The following is a 20,209-nucleotide window of genomic DNA, read 5'->3' on the forward strand; positions in this document are numbered from 1 at the left end:
TTCAACTTGGGTTTTTGGCAGATATTTTCTCAAAAAATGAGATTCTGTCATTTCAAGGAAAACAGGCCACAATAAAATTCAATAAAATATTGCTAACAATAAAATGCAAGCTTTTGAACAAAAATAAGAATTTTAGAAAACCTGTAGCCACCATTGCTTTCCAAGAATATTCTGGTAAGATTGATGGCAATATTGATGAACGTATTTTCATACTAAATGTATCAACACATAATCAAATGTAACAACATTTAGAAGATCTGAGTGATCTATTATTTTCTAAATGACCAATGCATGATGCTATAATAGGCAAGGGTAAAAGATCCAAAGTTCAAGAAAGATAAAGTTTTGATGGAGTATCAAAAAAGAAGCCTAGACAACATAGAAAAACCTTGTCTCTAAAAAATACAAAAAATTAGCCAGATGTGATGACACACACCTGAGTCCCAAGAGACTGGGGCTGCAGTGAGCTGTGATCACACCACTGTACTCCAGTCTGGGCAATACAGTGACACCCCACCTCAAAAAAAAAAGGGGGGGAATACCCGTAATTATTTAAAATGGCTATTAAAACATGCTAGAATTTTTCTAACCAGGTATCTGTATGAGGTTGGATTTTGTTTACACTTCAAGCAAATATCACGCAAATTAAATGCAGAAGCAAATGACAGACCAAACATCAATGAAATTTGCAAAAAATGTAAGACTGCTCCTATTCTATTTTTGTTTTAGAAAATGTCGTTTCATGAAAGCATTTGTAACAATATGTGATGAGTTTTTAAAGACTTAATGTTTTAAATATTTCTGATTTAACTTCTGGTGGTAAATACCAGTAGATATATCCTACATAAACAAAAGCTCGTTGGGCCCTCAATATATTTTTAAGAGTGTAAAGGAGTCCAGACACTAAAAGTTTGAGAACTTCTGCCTTCCCCTCCACTTTCCTTCCTTCCCTAGTATTTCTTCCATGGAAGAAACATCCCTTTGCCATTCTATATTAACTTATATAGTTCCACTGAGGCCAGTTTTGCTACCTCCCTCCCATCCTTCCACCTCCCTCTCTTGACACAAAATCTGACCAAAGGACTCTACCAGCATACCGCATTTCCAGAGATTAGCTATGAGGTGGGCTAAACCAAGAAAATCTGAGTTTTCCCTAAGGCTAGACCTCTCTTTCTAGGAGATCTGGAATCACAGGGACAAGGCTAGCCACTTGGGGTAATCAGAATTCATCCTGCCTAAACAGGAAGAGTAAGTTATAACGTGAATCTACAATATTGTTGAGTGAAAAAGCAGATCACAAAAAAATCTGATTTTTTAAGGAAGAAGGAGGAATACATATAACCATTGGGGAAAAGAGATGAGCAGATGACCAGAAAGATACAAAATTCTGATAGTGGTATCTTCTGAGTGGTAGAATTATAGGTAATAGGGATTTCCAGCTTTCTGGAATCCCCTCCCACACTGTGGAAGCTCCCTCGGGGATTTTTCCCTCTGGAATCCCCTTCTATGCTCTTCATGGAAGCCTTTCTCTTCTCCCTTCCTAAATAAAATCACCTTTCCGGAAAAAAAAAAAAAAAAAGAAAAAAGAATTATAGGTAATGGATTCTAGTTTTGACTAAATGTTTTTTTAATTTCTTAAAATAAGAAGGTTTTGTTTTCCATATTATAAAATACCCACCACCCCAGGAAACTTAACCTTCGCCACAAACTATATCATGTTCAAAGTTTGTTCAGTTTAATATATAAGAGACAATCTACTTGAAAAGACATCTAAAATGATGCCTAATATTTAAATCTATGCATTAATATTTTCAATTCACATGCTTTAAGTTTTGTAATTTTGATAAGGTTAACTAAGCTTTATATCCATCTTGAAAAGATAAGTTTTCCTACTATTTCTCTTTAAAATAAATATGACCTACAATATGCCAGTTTAATGGTGCTTCAAAATCCCAATATAAATTCAGGCAGTTTTCCACACATACAATGTTTAAGTGCTCATAGCACTGCTCTTTCACCACAGTATAAAAACACAGAACAATTATCTAAGCATCTAATTATTCAGGTCCTTTGTTTCTCCTCCATTCTATTAGTTTTATAGTAATTATAAGTCCTGGGAGGATGAAGTTGTCTGCGACAGCTACCATAAGGATTACTGTAAGTGGACAAATTTCAAGCAAGTTCACCACTGCTACCATCCCCACCATAAAACTGTCTTAATCAAGGGGAACATGACACAAGGCTAACCAAGCCAACCTCTTTATCTGTCGCTGATTAAGGATTTTTGTCTTATTTAGAAATAACTTTCTATATCTATTTTTCTCCATAAATCCACTGAGACCATTGTGTGGCTCTATCTCAAGCACCAGCAAGCAAAACTGCCTGCCAGATTTTTTTTTTTTTGTCAGTTTTTGTATCTTCCCAAATGTAGGACACAGCTATCTTCAGGGATTTTGTGATTTTTTTTAAATTGATGCACCAACTTCTTGTTGATGGTTCAGAGATACAGCAGTTATAATTCTCCTGAAGGCCAGTTATGGGACACATTACTTTCACACTTTGCCGTTCAATAAATGTGGGTGGAAAATGAAGTAAATTGACAGAATTAGCACATAATGCCTTAATAAAATTCTAACTGCTCTGACAACAAAAGATACTTAAAATGTGCACGCACGGTTCCCTGCTTATCATTTTATAAACAGACAACCAAGTAGCTAAGGTAGAGCCGACTAAAGCAGAGGAAAAATTCTAAAACTTGTTAAAATAAAAATGTTTATATACCCACAATAAAAAGAAAATGCTTCAGTAGTCAAACACAAGCAGCAAATTTCAGCTGAGAACATCATTATAAGCAAACTGAGGCAGAAAAAACAAATGTGCTAATGACGATCTGAACCACTAGGTTCCGAGTTGGCATTTTCTTCCAGAACGATCTTCTAGAAGAGATCACATAACACTGTTACAAAGGATCTGGAATGGGGACCCCTGCTTTATCACTCTGGCTCTCCGGTTATGCTTTACATTTGACAGTGACTATCTTTATTCAACTCAATTCCCCAACCCTCGACTAGCTGACATTTATCAAACACTACCCTTTTCCAAGTCGAAGTAAGTTTAACCACCACCACCACCAACAAAAATCAAGATACTAAGGGATATACTATTCGCAAAAGGGAAAGCAAAGTCTCCTCTTCAGGTATCTGTTCCTTTCAAGGAAGGGTATAAAAATGAGAGAAGATAGATAACCACTAAGAATTTGACCCTATATTATAAATTGGTCAGATAAACGAAAACAATGATCCTTCTGGACTGAATGTACCACTTAGGTGCTTAACATGACAGTTCTGATACTTCCAAATGGTTCTCCAGGAATTCAATTGGGAAAGGTAATCTGTCCCAGGAGGGCAAACCAAAGACAAAGTCTTAGGCTCTTTAGTCCAGGTTTGTTTATTTCCTTTGTACAACTTTGACTGGACTACTTTTTAATCACAGTAAAGACTAGAAAAAGGCAAGATGAAGTTAACAGCATTGCTTTATTTCCCATGAAAAGCTGTTAAGGCATTTTCAAAATGAAGTGTTTTTCAGCCATCACCACTTTAGTATCTGTGGACACTATCATTTCCAAGGAGCTTTCCTCTATATGCTCTCTTGCAGGGCAAAAAACATTGTCTATTGTATACAGAAATACAGTAAAAGAAGCAATTTACTTAAGGTTCAAATTACTAAATAAAACCTAAATTTCTCACTTCCTCCTAGATTCAGAGCTCCAACATTTTTAAAATTTAGTATCTTGCTTTTGGGGGTAGGCGCTTTTTGGCAACAGAAGTTTTAATTAGCCAATCAAAAAAAAAAAAAGTCCCACTCATAACAGCCTAGCAAGCAGCCAGCCACTCATGCAGAAAGAGCAATAATTTATGCTCTACAAGTCATACAGAAAAATAAAGTTTCATTTGTTTACAGCTAATTCACTTCCTGGGGGAGATTTTTCATTCTAAAACAGTGATTCCCTACCAAGAGTTCCCAGATGCCAAGAATTTCATAAAATGAATAATGGAGTTGCCATTATGTTAAATACTTCAAAAGGACTAAAAGAAAGTTATATACTAGCTCCCAATAAGGCTGCACAGGTTACTGAAACAAGCTGCTTTGCCTTTCGCTGTGATTGTAACAACTAATTAGATGGCAATCAGGTTAGTTTACTGAAGATGGAAAAACTCAAGTTTGTGTAACAATCTCTCATAACATGGCTTCACAGAGCAGAAGTAATAAAAATGATTCCTTGAGGTTGAAAAAGAGTGCTCTTTTCCCTTCATTTTTAAGAGTAGGACAAATTTATAAAACAGAAAAAGAATTACAATTAGCTCAATTTCCTTGGCCTATAAAGTAAAACATCTACTCTGGGTTTTTTCACTTCTTACACTCTTTCATATTAAGTCAATTTACAGACTCATCAAGCCCTTATTGACCTTTTTGTGCTACCCATGAAAAGTTCTTGATCTTATCTCTAAACTTTTGACAAATTCTTAGCAGTTAAGTTACAAGGCAGTTGAGATTTTTGTTCAAATACAATATAGCTAGAATAGGGTCATATACTCAATAAATATTTACGAAGCATTTATTGAGTGCAAGATAAAAAGCACAAAGCATAATTATATTCTCCCCTGACACCATAAAAAAAAATGTTAAGGCTTACAGAATACTGCATAAGAAAACATAACCAAACCAAAAATAGTAATGTCTAAAGAGGGGAAGAAGGGGAAATATCAGCATGAACTGAATATGACCCAGAAGAGCCTTGAGGGATGATCAGGCATATAAAGACAAATTGGATAGGGTTAAGGGGTGGGGGTCAGGGGCACATTCTACAAGGGGAAGCCTGTAGCTGATACAGAAGTCTGAAAGGAAAAGCTGGCAAAGTACCTCTGTATGACTCTTCAGGAACTAGCATCTATGTGTGTAAAAGACAACCTAGTTTCTCAAATATTAGAGAGACTCCGTTAAGGATGCTTCTGGGTAAGCATAAAGAAGATAGGGCCTGGCATGTAGAAGAACTCAATAAATACTAGAACTGTCTAAAGAGGAAAGTTAAATAGGTCAAACTCATTGCCTTTTTCTTTTTCTTTTTTTTTTAAGACAGAGTCTCGCTTTGTCGCCCAGGCTATAGTGCCATGGTGCAATCTCTGCTCACTGCAACCTCTGCCTCCCGGGTTCAAGCGATTCTCCTGCCTCAGCCTCCCGAGTAGCCAGGACTACAGGCACCTGCCACCACGCCCAGATAATTTTTTGTATTTTTACTAGAGATAGGGTTTCAAGGTGTTACCCAGGATGGTCTCAATCTTCTGACCTCGTGATCCGCCCACCTCAGCCCCCCAAAGTGCTGGGATTATAGGAATGAACCACCACGCCTGGCCCTTTTTTTTTTTTTTTTTTTAAGAGCTACAACTTCAGAGAACAACAAATCATAAATCAAACCAAATAATTTGAAATCCAACCCCATTTTCCCCTTGATCTTTCCCTTCTAAACAAATGGTATGGACATGCAGAAGCCATGTTGATTTTATCAAAACACTCATCCATGTTTAGAAGAGTCTTTACATCCAGGCACGGTGGCTCACTCCCATAATCCCAGCACTTTGGGAGGCCGAGGTGGGTGGATCACTTGAGGTCAGGAGTTCAAGACCAACCTGGCCAACATGATGAAACCCTGTCTCCAATAAAAATGCAAAAATTAGCCAGACGTGGACACCAGTAATCCCAGCTACTCGGGAGGCTGAGGCAGCAGAACTGCTTGAACCCGGGAGGTGGAGGTTGCAGTGGGTCCAGTTCGCACTACTGCACTCCAGCTGGGGCAACAGAGTGAGGCTCCGTCTCAAAAACTAGCAATAAAACATAAGAGAGTCTTTACTTTCAAAGGATACAAACAGAAATATTTACAGATGAAGTGATCTGTCTGGAATCTGCTTCAAAATAATCCAAAGCGGAGCACAGAAGAAATAAGATTACCCAAAAGTTTATCATTGTTGATGCTGGCTACATTACACTGTTCAACTTTTGTACGTTTGATGTTTTTCCAAAATAAAAAGTTAGCAGACATTTGTACTGAGCAGCTGCCATAATTATCTTCTGATAGTCTGTCAAATTTCACTAGCACCTCAATCTTAATAGTTTCTACTTAGCGGTGCCATTACGCTAGTCCTCACCAAATCCTCCTTGTACTCAAAGTGTCTCTTTCACTTCTTGCTCCACTTCTGTTGCCACTGCCTAATCCAGGGATCACTCGTTATCTTTGTCTGTAGCAGACTCTTGGCAGTGTCCAGTACGGTTCTTGATGGAGCACCAGGAGCACTTTAGGTGAGATAATTCTTTGTTATGGCATACCGCCTGAAGGTAACAAAACATCTGGCATCTCTGCACCCCTGGCATTAAATGCCAGCACAGCAACAAGACCACCCTACCCTCAGTGGGATAACCACACTTCCTAATGCCACCCACTGCAGAGAAACACTTCTAGTCCTGGATGGCAGATACATTCTCCCAATTCACTTGAGTAACTTAGTAGCTCCCCACAGCCTACAAAATTCAGTCTCCTATCAGTCAAACCAGCCCAACCTTTTCCTGGCCATGCCCCAACTTCTATGAGAATAATCACCCTCCAAGCCATTCAGGCCAGTCTCCTTATAACACGTGCTTTATGCCCACTCCTACGCTTCGGTTTCCACTCTCGGAAAAATCTTCCCCTTCGCCCTCTTACATCTTGGGCTTCTCAAGTCTGAGCATAAATTTCTACTTCTAAGCAAACCACACTTTCTCAAGTTTCCATGTCTTTTCTGGGTGGAGTTTCCTCAGTCTCAAAAGCCCTTCCTCCAGCCTTCCAAAATTGTATTCACCTATGGAAGCTCAGCTCCAACTGTCTCAGCCTCTCCTGAAAGCCTTCTCTGAAGCACACCCCCCTCCCCCAAATCAAAACCGGCTGCTCACTCTGCCTTTCACGAGATACCACAGGAGCTGCCACTTTGTTGAAAACTCTTCCCCCAAGAAGTCTGAGTTTTGAAAGCGAGGACTGCTCTGCTCAATTTTGCAACACTAGTGCCCAGAACACTCAGACGTATTCATTCAATAAATGATTTCTCTCCTCAATACATCACTGAACTGCACTGTCTTCTGAAATGAACACATCTTCTCCCCAGATAGTCTGGTAAACATTTTAAGGCCAATTATAAGGTCAAGGTTTTTGCAAACACCAGCCACACTGCAGGCACTTGGTGCCCACCGACTCAACCAAAGGGAGTTAAAGACAAGAGACTTCGGTTTAGCCGTATTTGAAGAGGAGACCGAAACCACCACCTTGACGCCTTTTACAACCAAGAGAATATTCAGCAGTTGGGACCAATATCCTAAATCAATTTCACAACGAATAGCATCATGACACACTTTTATGGAGAAACTTACTTAATACTTCAACTATTCTACCAAGCCTTGGGTTTCTAACGAGCTTTCCGCTTAAACCAAAGAGTGAGCTTTTCAAAGTGTCTTTTCGGCTTTGTGACACAAGTGATCTTTCCTGGGAGCAGCCCTGGCGCGAATCTCCTTTCACCCATCCATTTTCGAGGCTTACACACACGGGAGGAGCCACACGAACACACACTCAACACCACCTGCCGCATCGACGGGTACTATGCGCCTTTTCACAACACGGCAGCGCGCAGCCAGGCCCGGGGAGAGCGGTCGCTCCAACAGCACCAGGGGCCGCATTCCAACTTTTCCTCGGTCAACGAGTCCGTTTTCATTGTCAGTTTCTCCTTAAACGCAAACTTAAAAAGAACTGGCTACACAAGCGGGAACGAGGAAAACCTGACTGAAGAATGAGGCGTTAAAACTTAAGGACCGTTCCCCTCGCCCGCCTGGGCTCAAACAACAGCCAGAGCCTCCCCGCCCCGCCGCGGTCCCGGGAGCAGGCCGGCTAAGGGCGGCCATGGGCCCCGTGAGAGCTCGGGCCGCCGCGGGCTCGCACTTCGCGGAGCGGCGACGGGGGCCGAGAGGGGCCAGCAGCCCCTAAGCGGACGCCGAGCGAGAAACCGGACAGAGACGCGCCCCCCGCCCCCTCCCACCCAAGCCTCGCACGGCCCCAGCCGGACCTGGGCTGGGCCAGTCGCGAGGGAGAGGGGCGGACCTGCCCCGCCCGTGGAGCCGGGGCCTCTCAGGGCAGACCCCCCTTTGTCCCAGGACTCGGGGCGCCCCCTCTCCGCCCTGGCCCTACCCCCCGGGGCCGCGGTCGGGTGCCTCACCGTGATGTTGCAGTGGAGCGTGAGCGGCGGCGGCGGCGAGTGCGGGCAGCCCGGCTGCGGCACCAGGAACTGGCAGTGCAGCTCGTCCAGCTTCCAGCTGACAATGCGGAATCGCTCATGGTTCTTGTGGAAGATGGACGCCAGGAACTTCAGCTCGGCCTTGAGCCCTGACACGGACATCTTCCCTTCATCTCCAGCGGGAGGGGCGCGGAAGGGGAGCCGGGCCCGGAGCCGCAGTCACGGCCGCGACCGCCCCGCGGGGCCGGCCTGGGCCGCGCTCTGGCGGCTCCGCCTCGTCGAGAGCGACTGGAAAATGGCGAGGGGCGCGGAAACCTCGGCGGGTAGCTGTGAGGCTGCCTGGAGTGCTGTTCCCTTTGTAACCCACTCCAGCGGCAGGAGGAGGTGGCCCGGCGGCTTAAAAGGGCAACAGCGTCGCCGCCCCCACCACCGCCTGAGAAAGGGCTGCCCCCACCCCGCCCCCGTTCTCCTCACCCCGGCGCGCCTTGCGCGCACCAGTTTCGGCGCGTGCACGAGGCCGGGGCGCGCGCGGGCACTTCCAGCCGCCCCCTCCTCGCCTTGACCCAGCTCCCTTCTGCCCGACCCATCTGCTTCGTTCCTCGCACCCGCGGACTGTTAGCTCTGAGCCAGCTGGCGCTCGGGCCCCAGAACTCGGGGAGGAGCCGGAGACCCCGCGCGTCCCCGCGCCTGGCTTGGGACCGGACACGTGCGCGGCGAATCGCGCCGGCCACGTCGGCGCAGCTGCAGACCCGAGCCAGCCCCTGGGGGCAGCGCCTCCGCTTGGCCCTCGGCGCGGCACCCGCTAACCACACCAGCGGGACCTCGTGGGAGACGCGGGTGCGGCCCACCCAGCGTCACCTCCGCCCCTCTCACCCTGGTGTAAGCCACCGCTTCGCTAGCCTGGGTCCTGTGAGGACCTTCTCGCGGGACTCACTCCTCCCGTCTTTGCTCTCAAACCGTCCATTTACCCAGACGATGGTTTGGCACCCGCAGGCTGTTTCCTCTTACCTCCCAAGATTTTATCCTTTCCCTTAACTACCACCTGTGTTCACTCTGCCGTATATATTGTTTCCACTTTCCTTATTTTGTCCTATTTCCCGAGCTTAAGATAACCCTCTCTGCTCCCATCCCTATGGAGCCAGGGCTGCCCGCTGTTTTCATTAAACTCTTGGCTCAAATGTCATCTCCGGGCCTCCCTAACCACCCAGTTTCAAATAGTCACCCTGTGTCACATCATCCTGTGCTAAGTTTGTTGAGCACCTGTCACCACCTGATCTGTTCGCCGTTGATTTGCCCAATGTTAATGTGTTAAGAGCTGTATCCCCAGGGCCTAGAACCAGACCTGTTATATGGTAGAAACCCGATATGATTGAATCGAATGCTCGCTCTTATCTGGAATCCCCACCACTAGCACAATTCCTGGCACATTCTAGGTGCTCAAAAAATGAATAAAGGACTGCATGGCAGTCCAAAGGAATAGATCCCAATTTGGCAGACAACACTGTGTGTAATAAATGCGAGGGGCAGGATGAGCTGCATGTGCATCCAACCTGTGTAGTTGCACAGTGCTCCCAGCTTAGAAGGGTTCCGAGTTTGGTTTAGTACTCTCGTGTCACCATTTTGAAATTCGTAATTTTTCAAAAAGGGGCCCCGCAGTTTCCTTTTAAACCAGTCTTACCTAGAGTTACCTAACCCTGGCACCTAAATGTCTCTTTTTCCTAATCTACAAGAAGTCCCCGAGGTACTGTTCCCCTTACATGACAAAATACGGAACAACACAGGGACACATTAAGTCTACGGAAAGTTTTTGTTTAGTCTGCAAGAAGACATACATTTTCCCAATTTACCTGAGTAACTTAGTAGCTCCCCACAGCCTACAAATTGGGTCTCCTATCATTCAAACCACCCTACCGTGTCCTGGCCACGCCCCAACTTCTACCATCTTCTATCCCAGCTTGGATCAGTCCAAGTCAATAGTGAGTAAAATTGAAGTAGGGAAAATGGCAATAGAAAGGACCGCACTGGGAATCAGTGTGGGGCAGAACTGCTACATCTTAGAGATCACGAGAGGATAGAAGGACAGAGAGGAAACTTGTTTAAAGTAACACTTTGAAATTTCTAGAGCAGGTGGCTAGGAGGGAGTGATGTCATTGACACATCAAGAAAAATAGGTTGAATTTGGTAGGCTGATGGAACTTGGAGAGTTTGTATCTTAAGTGTGAAGTTGATGAGGGTAGTCAGAGCAAAGGACATAACACTGGGTCAGCCACACAGGTGGTGGGTGATGGTGGAAGCCATGGTATAGGTGTGATCATTGAGTCACAAGGGAGGGAAGACAACCTGGGATGTTGACGGGACCCTGAGGAAGGCTCACCATGGGTGCCTGAGTGGGAAAGGAGTCATTTGAAGAAGTCAGCGATGACCCATGTGTTGAATTCTTTGAGGAAGGGACAAGTAAGTTCAGGACTAAGAAAGTGCCATAGGCTTTAGGGATTAGGAGGTCAGTGGTGCGTCAGAGAAAACCATTACAATAGAATAGTGGGCATGAGGTCAAAGTGATGTTAAAGTGAAGAGAATGTACCTAGCCCACTTCCTTGAATAGTTCAGGGTGTTGAGAAAGAGATGGAACAATGGTTTGCAATAGCAAAGCAAAGGGAGGTTTTTGTGTTTGGTTTGGTTTTTATTATAGCACAGACAGAGGTGGACTCACTGTGAAATAAGTTTCAGGGCCCCTCACACTTACACAGGCCCCCTTCTAAGTAAGTATTAGCTTCCCCCCCAATTTGATATTTGTAATTTTGTATTTTTTTTTTTTTTTTGACAAGACTCCCAAGATTAAATAAGCCTTAGGCCCTGCAAACCCTGAATCTGCCTCAAAGGAGAGAACCATAAACAGGCAATGAAGACTGGATACAAGAGAGGAGAAAAAGGCAAACTACTGGGTCCTGAAAGAGAATAGAAAACATGGGACAAAGAGTTACTCATAGAAAGGAATGCCCCCTCTGTAGAGGATTGGGTTGGGGGAGAGAATTGGGGAAGACACAAAGAAATGTTGAGTTAGACTGGGGAGTTGTTGAGAGATCTGACCTCATACTGGATAAATAACATTAATTTTAGCAAAGCGAAATTGGGGATTAGCCAAATAGATAAAAACAGAAGCCAGAGGACAAAGACGTGCAGGAAAACATCTGCTTGAAAACTGTGATCATAGAGTCTCATCTAGAAGTGCATGAAGGACCATGAGTCGAGGACGGGTTGGGAGACTCGTCTCCAGGAAGGCAGAGCAGGTTCCATGTGAAAGAAAAAATAAGAGCTGTCACAGCCTGTACAGTGGAAGAATTTCAGACTTCAATAACTTAAATGCATGCAGCCATAAATGAAGAACAAGATCATGTCTTTTGCAGAAACGTGGATGGAGCTGGAGGCCATTCTCAGAAAACTAATGCAGGAACAAAAAGCAAATATTGCATGTTCCCACTTATAAGTGGAAGCCAAATGATAAGAACACACGAACACAAAGGAGGGAAGAAAAGACATTGGCGTCTACTTGAGGGTGAAGGGTGGGAAGAGAAAGAGGAGCAAAAAATATAACTATCGAATGCTGCATTCAATACCTGGTTGATGAAACCCTAATCTGTACAATAAACCCAATGACATGAGTTTATGTAACACACCTTCATGTGTACCCCTGACGTAAAAGCAAGCACTTGAATGTGGAAGAATGCCCAATTATATGTTCCATGCTGTTCTGGTCTAACATATTCTTTAAGGCTGTGTTCAAACGCCATCACCTTCACTGAGCCTTCCCTAGTCCCCTCAATTGAATTTTAGTCTCTCCATTTCCTGAATTTCCCAGTACCTTGCCTGTTACAGCACTTACTTCCCTCTGCCTGGGATATGACTAGCTGGTTTCATGCTGGTCTCCTCTGCGAGATTATGAACATCTTGTCTTAATCCTCTTCATATCTGTGGCACATAGCCTGGTTCCTGGGACATAGAAGGAACCCACTAAATGATACTCACATGAATATAGCCTACCGAAGGTGAAAGCCAAGTAACATCCTTACTTAGAGAGACTGCAAGTAAATTGTAAGAGAAGTGATCTAGTTTCACTAAAATGTCAGGGAAGTGGCGAGGCCCTCTCCCTGTCTAAAGTGAGCACACGTCAGCATGTGGCCACTAGGCCCAGACAACCACAGAGGAACCCAGGAGGCACAGGAAACTGAACCCATCCCTGCTGAAATGAACAAGTGACTCATTATTCAGCTGCAGCCAACTCAGCCAGAAAGTTTTTCTAAGCTAAAATGTTCACAGGTTTGGACTCCGGCTCATAACAAAACTCCTATCTTTGATTTTAGTTTTAGTTAGCAACACCCCTCATTTCTCTCTTGCCTGCATTATAAAGGGCTTTCAGACCAAGGTGTAAACACGTTGAAGTGGTATGAATTTGGGGTCTGTGTGCCTATGAATGTTATTCTGGGGAGAAGCTGTAAAGCACCACTGTCGAGTAGAACTTTCTGCAGTGATGGAAGGTTCTATGCCTGCCACTATATGGGAGCCACTAGCCTCACGTGGTTACCAAGCACTTGAAAAGTGGTTAGTGTGACTAGGGAACTGAATTTTGTATATGTGCTCACTAAGCAAGCACTGAGGAATGGAATTTTGATTTTATTTAATTGTAATTAATTTAAATTTAAGTAGTTACATGTGACTGCTGGCTACCATATAGGATAGCACAACACTAAAAATTCTATAATTTTATAAGACACTAAATAATTTTATAATTTTATAATAATATCACATAGAGCTTGATATAGCCATGTTCATCTTTCCTTACCCCGTGAGAGCAATGATGAGATGTTATTAATTATAGCTGTAGTGCTCAACACATACTTGCCTGACACATACTAAATTCATAATAAATGAATGAACAAAATGTTTGTTAAATTGATGAACAAAAAAATAACACATTTTATCTGAACTTAGTGTTCTCATTTCAAGAATAAAGAGGGTGTGTTCCAAGATTTCTTCTGGCTCAAAAAAAATTATAAGATTCTCTTTTAAAATATTTACTTGTTCAACACATATTTATTGAGCACCTATGATGTCCTAAACTACTTGGTAGCAACCTAGGAAACTATCATTATAATACCCCTAAATAACTCAGTTTTGGAAAAGGGAAGTACTTTGCTTTAGAATATGCAATAAATAACTGATAAAGCCAAAGATTCAACCCAGGTCTGTCTAACTGTTTTCACCACACTGCTGATTTTATATAAATTATAATTGTAATGGAAATATTATAGATAAATATAGAATAGCAAATAAATTAGCATTGAGTGGGCAGGGTGACATAGGAACTTCACTGGATTGGAATATGGATCTTCCTCTTGGGAAGATCATGATTCTACAGATAGATTCTTGATTGTTGAATGAGAAACACCAGCACCTTCAGGAAGACTACCCAGGCTACTGAGAAGGAAGGATGCTCCTCTCCTCCAGATACTCTGGTCAATACACTGGGAAGCCCTCTTGACTCCAGTGATGCTGATGATGGGGGCCATGGTTATCAGCCTGGCGTCTACGTTGGTAAACTGCTAGGAACCTTTCAAAGCATTACATCCTCTCAGTCACCAGCATATGAAAGCCTCAAATAAAAGATTTCCTCCTCGTCCCTCCAGTCACATTTACACAAAACAGTCTTTTGAAATGTTTAAGGCTACAAACAAGTGTACAAGTGTTTAAGAAGTACAAGTGAGAACATCTGGATCTTTCTAGATCTAGGTATAACATACCTTGTACCCAGTGACTTCAAGTCTAAGCATGTGTCCTAAAGTGCAAATTAAGCATGCACATCAAGATTTAGTTACCAAAAGTGAGGACAACAGTAAACAGTTATGAGGCAATTGGGAAATTTGAACATGAAATGTTTGACAATAGTATGGAATTCTTTAATTTTTTTAGATATGATAATAGTATGGTTATTACTATTTTTTTTTTTAAGATAGATTCTAGCTTTGTCACCCAGGCAGGAGTGCCATAGTATGATCATGGCTCACTGCAGCCTTGATCTCCTGGGCTCAAGTGATCCTCCCACCTCAGCCTCCCAAGTAGCTGGAACTATAGGCACATGCCACCATGCCCAGCTATTTTTCTTTTTTGTAAAGACAGGATTTCACTGTGTTGCCCAGGCTGATCACAAGCACCTGAGATCAAGCAATCTTCCTGCCTCAGTCTCCCAAATTGCTTGCATGAGCTATCATGCCCAGGCTGTTATTACTGTCATTTTAAAAACGAGAGTCTTTATCTTTTAGAGATATTTATGGATGAAATAAAACCACAAATATTTGCTTGAAATAATTTCCGGCTGGGTGCAGTGGCTCATGCCTGTTATCCCAGCACTTTGGGAGGCCAAGGCGGGTGGATCACAAGGTCAAGGGATCAAGACCATCCTGGCCAACATGGTGAAACCCCATCTATACTAAAAATACAAAAATTAGCTGGGCATGGTGGTGTGCGCCTGTAGTCCCGGCTACTCAGTAGGCCGAGGCAGGAGAATTACTTGAACCTGGGAGGCGGAAGTTGTAGTGAGCAGAGATTGTGCCACTGCACTCTAGCCTGGCACCTGGCAACAGAACGAGACTCTGTCTCAAAAAAAAAAAAAAAAAGAAATATTAATTTCCGCTTTTTTTTAATAATAGTAAAAGAAAGGACCCAGAGTCTTAGAATTGGATGTACCATACATTTTGGTACAACCATACAATGAAATAACAGACAGTCATTAAATGAGGTTGTGTAAATATCTGGAAGGATACACCAAAATGTTAACAGTGGTCATTTCTTGGTAGTAACTTTTTGGTGATTTCAATTTTCTATCTCTTCTTTGTATTTTTTGAAATATTTGTATTGAGCCTGTTATTTATGTAGTTAACATTAATACATGATTTTAAATTGGTTTATAGACATTTAAGATAGAGAGAGGTAAATCAGAGAGGAATTTTGCAAAGAAATTTTAAAGGCCCAGTAACTAAGTGGCTGTTGTTTTTTCTATCACGAAAAGAAACCTGAAGCAGATGCCGCTCAAGGTTGAATTACAAACACTTAAACTTCAGGCCCCATGACAAACAGCCAATTTAACTGACACTTTTGATGTTTTATCTTCCATTAGGAGAATTCCTCCTCCCCAGACCAAGCTGAGTGAGGGCTTTTTATGCTTTGGGTTTAGGTTACAAGGTCTTACATAGGGTTTCCTCCTCTAGCTTATTTGTTGTTGTTTTTATTTAGCCTGTGGTCCTTCTCTGCAGAGCCACTGCAGTGTTCATCAAGACTTCCTCCTGCTCATACTCCAGGGCTTCAAGGTTTTGCCACGTGCAGGAGGAATGTATGGAAACTCAGACTTGATTCCATGTTTGGAGTTTGCCATAATCATTAATGCACTATAGAACCTTGAATAACCAATGGGCCTAGAATCTATAGTCATCCCCCTTGTTACATTTAGCTCTCATCTTGCAAGATAGAAAACATTAAGTAGTAACAAGCATAGTCCTTCAGACCTAATGGACCAAGGGGCAGATGACCTGGCTCACTCAAGATGGGGATATTTTTAACATGTACAAACATGCTTCTCCTGCTAAAAGCCTTAGACTCCACTTAGAGGTGATGAAAATAAAACTCAGAAAAAGACTGTGGTAGAAAACTAGAGAAGTGGTCAGGGGGCTGGGGGCTGATTCTGGCTCCCTTGATCACTCCCTGTAGAACATGTGGCCAGTAACATACTCTAATTGAGCCTTGGTTTCTTTGTGTGTCAAGAGGTGCGTTGGATAGACAGGGTTCACATTTTCATCATTCAAACACTTGCTTAGTTTCAACAAGGTGCAAGGGAGATGCACAGCTCTACAGACAATAGAGGTCAAGAAGCTTATAGACCTCAGGGCAGAACCAGCTTGAACATTACAAAAGATCAATGTGAGAACAAGATGATAAGTAGTATAGTTTGTTGTTGTTGTTGTTTTGAGATGGAGTCTTGCTCTGCTGCCCAGGCTGGAGTGCAGTGGCCCAATCTTGGCTCACTACAACCTCCGCCTCCTGGGTTCAAGCAATTCTCCTGCCTCAGCCTCCTGACTAGCTGGGATTACAGGTTCCCACCATCATGCCTGACTAATTTTTGTATTTTTAGTAGAGACAGGTTTCACCATGTTGGCCAGGCTGGTCTTGAACTCCTGACCTCAGGTGATCTGCCCAAAAGTGCTGGGATTACAGGTGTGAGCCACCATGGGCCCAGCTGGTTTTGGAGTGGAGAGTGGGAGAGCAAGAGAGGCAGAAATACTTCGTTTCAATTGAATAACTAATTTATTTTCTGCTTTATAAATCTAACAGTTATGTTTCCCTCTAGATTTCCAGGAAGCCCAGAGCTAGCCTTAGTATGGGTTCTCCTAAAAGTAAATGCTGAGATACATATTGTAATGCAAATAATTTATTTTGGAGGCGACCCCAGGAAACACTCAGACAGGATTGGGAAGATGAGATAGCAAAGCAAAACAGTTTACCATGTAGGCCACTGTAGCTCAGTCCCCAAGGAACGCTGGGGCTGTAATAGACTAGGTCAGTTATCCCAGCCTTGGACAAGAAAACTGATGTGTTTATTCCCCAATGCCCCATTCATTACTGGTGATGGGATGCTTCCAGGGGCATTCACCCTTTGGAATTTCCAGCTTGCACTGTGCATGGTCAAACACACCCCCATGATAGAAGGCTGCAAATACTGGCAGCCAACTCTTTGACTCTTAGTTTTCGGTATGAATGGTCTCTCAGTTATTCCCCCCAACCCTTACCTTTCCATAGTAAGAGTTTTCAGTGGACATGGAGCTGCCTAACCAGAAACTAGCTTTTATAACTTTCGTAGCCCATCAGTATGACCCAGTAGCTAAGATATGGACAATAAGGTGTGCCTGAAAGGATGTACATCACTTCCAAGTCTTGTCTTTAAAAGGTGGGACATATACTCTCATAGGCCCCCACACACTGCCTGCTTCCTTCTGCAGAATAGCTGAGACCAGAGAGCCAATCTGGACTCAGTGATGTAAGCCACGTGTTGGTGAAGCAATCACCTTTCCAGGTCTTGAATGTATTTCCTGACCATTACATAAGAGAGAAATTAATTTCTTTCTAGTTTAAACATTATATTTTGGGGTCTCTTTGTTATGTTAGCTTAGCTCCTACCCTAAACAACACATTTCCTTTCTCTCAGAACTTTTAATTCTTCTTTTTTGGCCTTATTTTATTACTCTTGTTGGATTATGTCTTGTAGCAGGACTCCTTGTGCCTTCCTGGAAAGAGATAAGCAAGTAAAAAAAGAAAGAACAGTTAAACCCCTCTTATTGATATTTGCCATAGTCGTGTCTGTCAATCAGGCTTTAAATCATCTCTTTATTTTGGGGAATGTTCTGTCAATGATAAAGCCAGTCATTAAAGTGGTAAAAACAGGTTTTACTCAGTAACTACTGACAGAAGGGGAAAGAGTGGACCTCCATTTTAATTTGTGCAGAGGTGCATGGGTACTTCAGAGAAAGAACGAGGGTGTAGAAGGGGAACGTGAATGGGACTCAAGTGAGAAATGGCAAAGGGTTGCCAGCTGTGCCTGCTTGTTGCCAATTATCAACGTTAGAATTCCATCCTCCCACAGAGACTGGGAGACAGAGGTCCAGGCCTTCTTGATTATTACATTTCAAAGGAATGGCTTTTGGGTCCTTGAGAAACACCCTGAGTTGTAGGAGATATCGTACATCTATGCCTCAAAGAGAAAGGAAAGCATTCACAACTGTGGGCCATTTTCAGTAAATGCTCTACAAAGTGAGGTCAGGGGCCTATCTCAGCTGTTGGCTAGAACAAATAGTAAATTTTTTTTTTTTTTTTACAGCCCTGAGCTTTTCCAGAAAAAAACCTAAAAGGGGACTAGATTGTCCCAGGGACACCAGCTTAGGCTCCCAGAAGCCATGTTAAAGTTTGGTCAAGTTTCATACTGCAGGGGTTTGAATGGAGCATTTGTGCCGAGAGTTTTTTGCAGTTCTCAGGGCCCACATGAGGAGTCCCATCTCCTCAATGCAGGAGTCAGAACTCCCATCTCCACAGTCCCTTATAGCTAGGATGTAGGCATTTGGCCAGGTGTTTTCCATACTCCTGGAAAAAGACACCAGACTCAGGGAAAATGCTCCTCAGGAAGGCCTGGTGGTGAAGATGTCAGTATGTGGGGGCAGCAAGGCTGATGTTTCTGCAGAGGAGGCATGTAACATTTGTGCAAATACTACAAAGGGAGTTGTTCGAGCTCCTGGAATCAACTGCCACCAATGAAATGAAGTCTCACTGCTAGGGGGATGCCTATGGGAACAGGAGCAAACCAGAAAAATAATAAATCTGTGGCTCACACCTGTAATACCAGCACTTTGAAAGGTCGAGGCAGGTGGATTACAAGGTCAGGAGTTCGAGAGCAGCCTGGCCAACATGGTGAAACCACGTCTCTACCAAAAGTACAAAAATTAGCCAGGTATAGTGGCACACATATGTAATCCCAGCTACTCAGGAGGCTGAGGCAGGAGAATTGCTTGAACCCAGGAGGCGGAGGTTGCAGTGAACTGAGATTGTGCCACTATACTCTAGCCTGGGCAACAGAGCAAGACTCTACCTCAAAAAAAAAAAAATGGGGGGGGGAGGCTGGGTGCGGTGGCTCACGCCTGTAATCCCAGCACTTTGGTAGGCCAAGGCGGGTGGATCACAAGGTCAAGAGATCGAGACCATCCTGGTCAACATGGTGAAACCTCGTCTCTACTAAAAATACAAAAAATTAGCTGGGCACGGTGGCGCATGCCTGCAATCCCAGCTCCTTGGGAGACTGAGGCAGGAGAATTGCTTGCATCTCGGGGACAGAAGTTGCAGTGAGATGAAATCATGCCATTGCACTGCAGCCTGGGCAACAAGAGCAAAACTCAGTCTTCAAAAAAAAAATCTGGTCATAACACTTCCATATTTAAAAACCCTCCAGTGGTTTCTCTTTGCTTTCAAGAGAAGGTCCAGAATCCTGACCACAGCTTGCAAGGCTCTGAATAATCTGACTTTGTTTCCAACCCATCGTATCCCCCGAGACCATTTATATGCTAGGCCACAGGTTTCTTTTCAGTTATTTCAAAGCTTTATCTCTTTCCTGACTCAGAACCATTGCATTAGGATGGTGCAAAAATAATGGTGATTTTTTGCCATGATACATGTCCCTTCCCTCTGCCTCAATTTCACTTCCCATCTCCCAGGCCCTTCACCTCACTATCTTCTACTCAACCTTCAATTCTCAGCTTGAATGTCGTTTCCTCAGATAAGCCTTCCTGGATCTCAGGTTAGGTAAGGCATGTTTTTATGAACTCTAATAGCACCCTTTAATTCTTCTTGGCATTCAACACGTCTCTAATTATTTATATACTTATTTGTTTAACATGTCCTCTCATTTCACTTACGCCCCATGAGGACGTCTGTCTTGTTCACTGCTACCGATCTAGCTAGCACACCTCACAGTGCAAGGCATATAACAGTGCCCAATTAATATTTGATGAAGGAACCAATGAGTGAAAACATCATTACTTTGAGAGGCAGCATAGCATGGTAAAAGTCACACTGGAGCAGCAGTCACAGACCTGGGTTCTAACCCTGGTTTCATCCTTTCCTAGGTAATCTTCAGCCATAATACATTTCATGATGCTTCAGTGTCCTAGTCTTTATAACAATGGGATAATTGGTCTCTGAGATTATTTCAGTTTCCAAAATGCAGTGAGTGTTACTGTTAGTGATGACCCAGTGACCACATGAAAAGGCATCTCTCTTTTGACTCCAGTTCTGGAAGGGAAGAGCAATACCTTTCCCCAGGC

The 20,209-nt window shown here is 43.3% G+C and overlaps 1 protein-coding gene across 9 annotated transcripts in view; it reads right to left on the reverse strand.

Moving 5' to 3' along the window:
- UBE2Q2 (ubiquitin conjugating enzyme E2 Q2) overlaps positions 1-8,768 on the reverse strand; it is a 59,771-nt gene extending 51,003 nt beyond the window's left edge. For 7 of the 9 annotated variants that reach the window (XM_035259329.3, XM_078333977.1, XM_035259327.3 and 4 more), the window contains exon 1: positions 8,286-8,768. In XM_035259329.3, the coding sequence (XP_035115220.2) occupies positions 8,286-8,465 (180 nt within the window). In that variant the 5' untranslated portion in view covers positions 8,466-8,768. Of the gene's footprint in view, positions 1-7,655; positions 7,984-8,285 lie in introns of those variants that run through there. The other 2 variants (XM_035259333.3, XM_035259330.3) reach the window with 1 other exon arrangement.
- Positions 8,769-20,209: the final 11,441 nt, after the last annotated feature.

Source organism: Callithrix jacchus, chromosome 8 (genome assembly GCF_049354715.1).
Source record: "Callithrix jacchus isolate 240 chromosome 8, calJac240_pri, whole genome shotgun sequence".
NCBI lineage: Eukaryota > Metazoa > Chordata > Mammalia > Primates > Cebidae > Callithrix > Callithrix jacchus.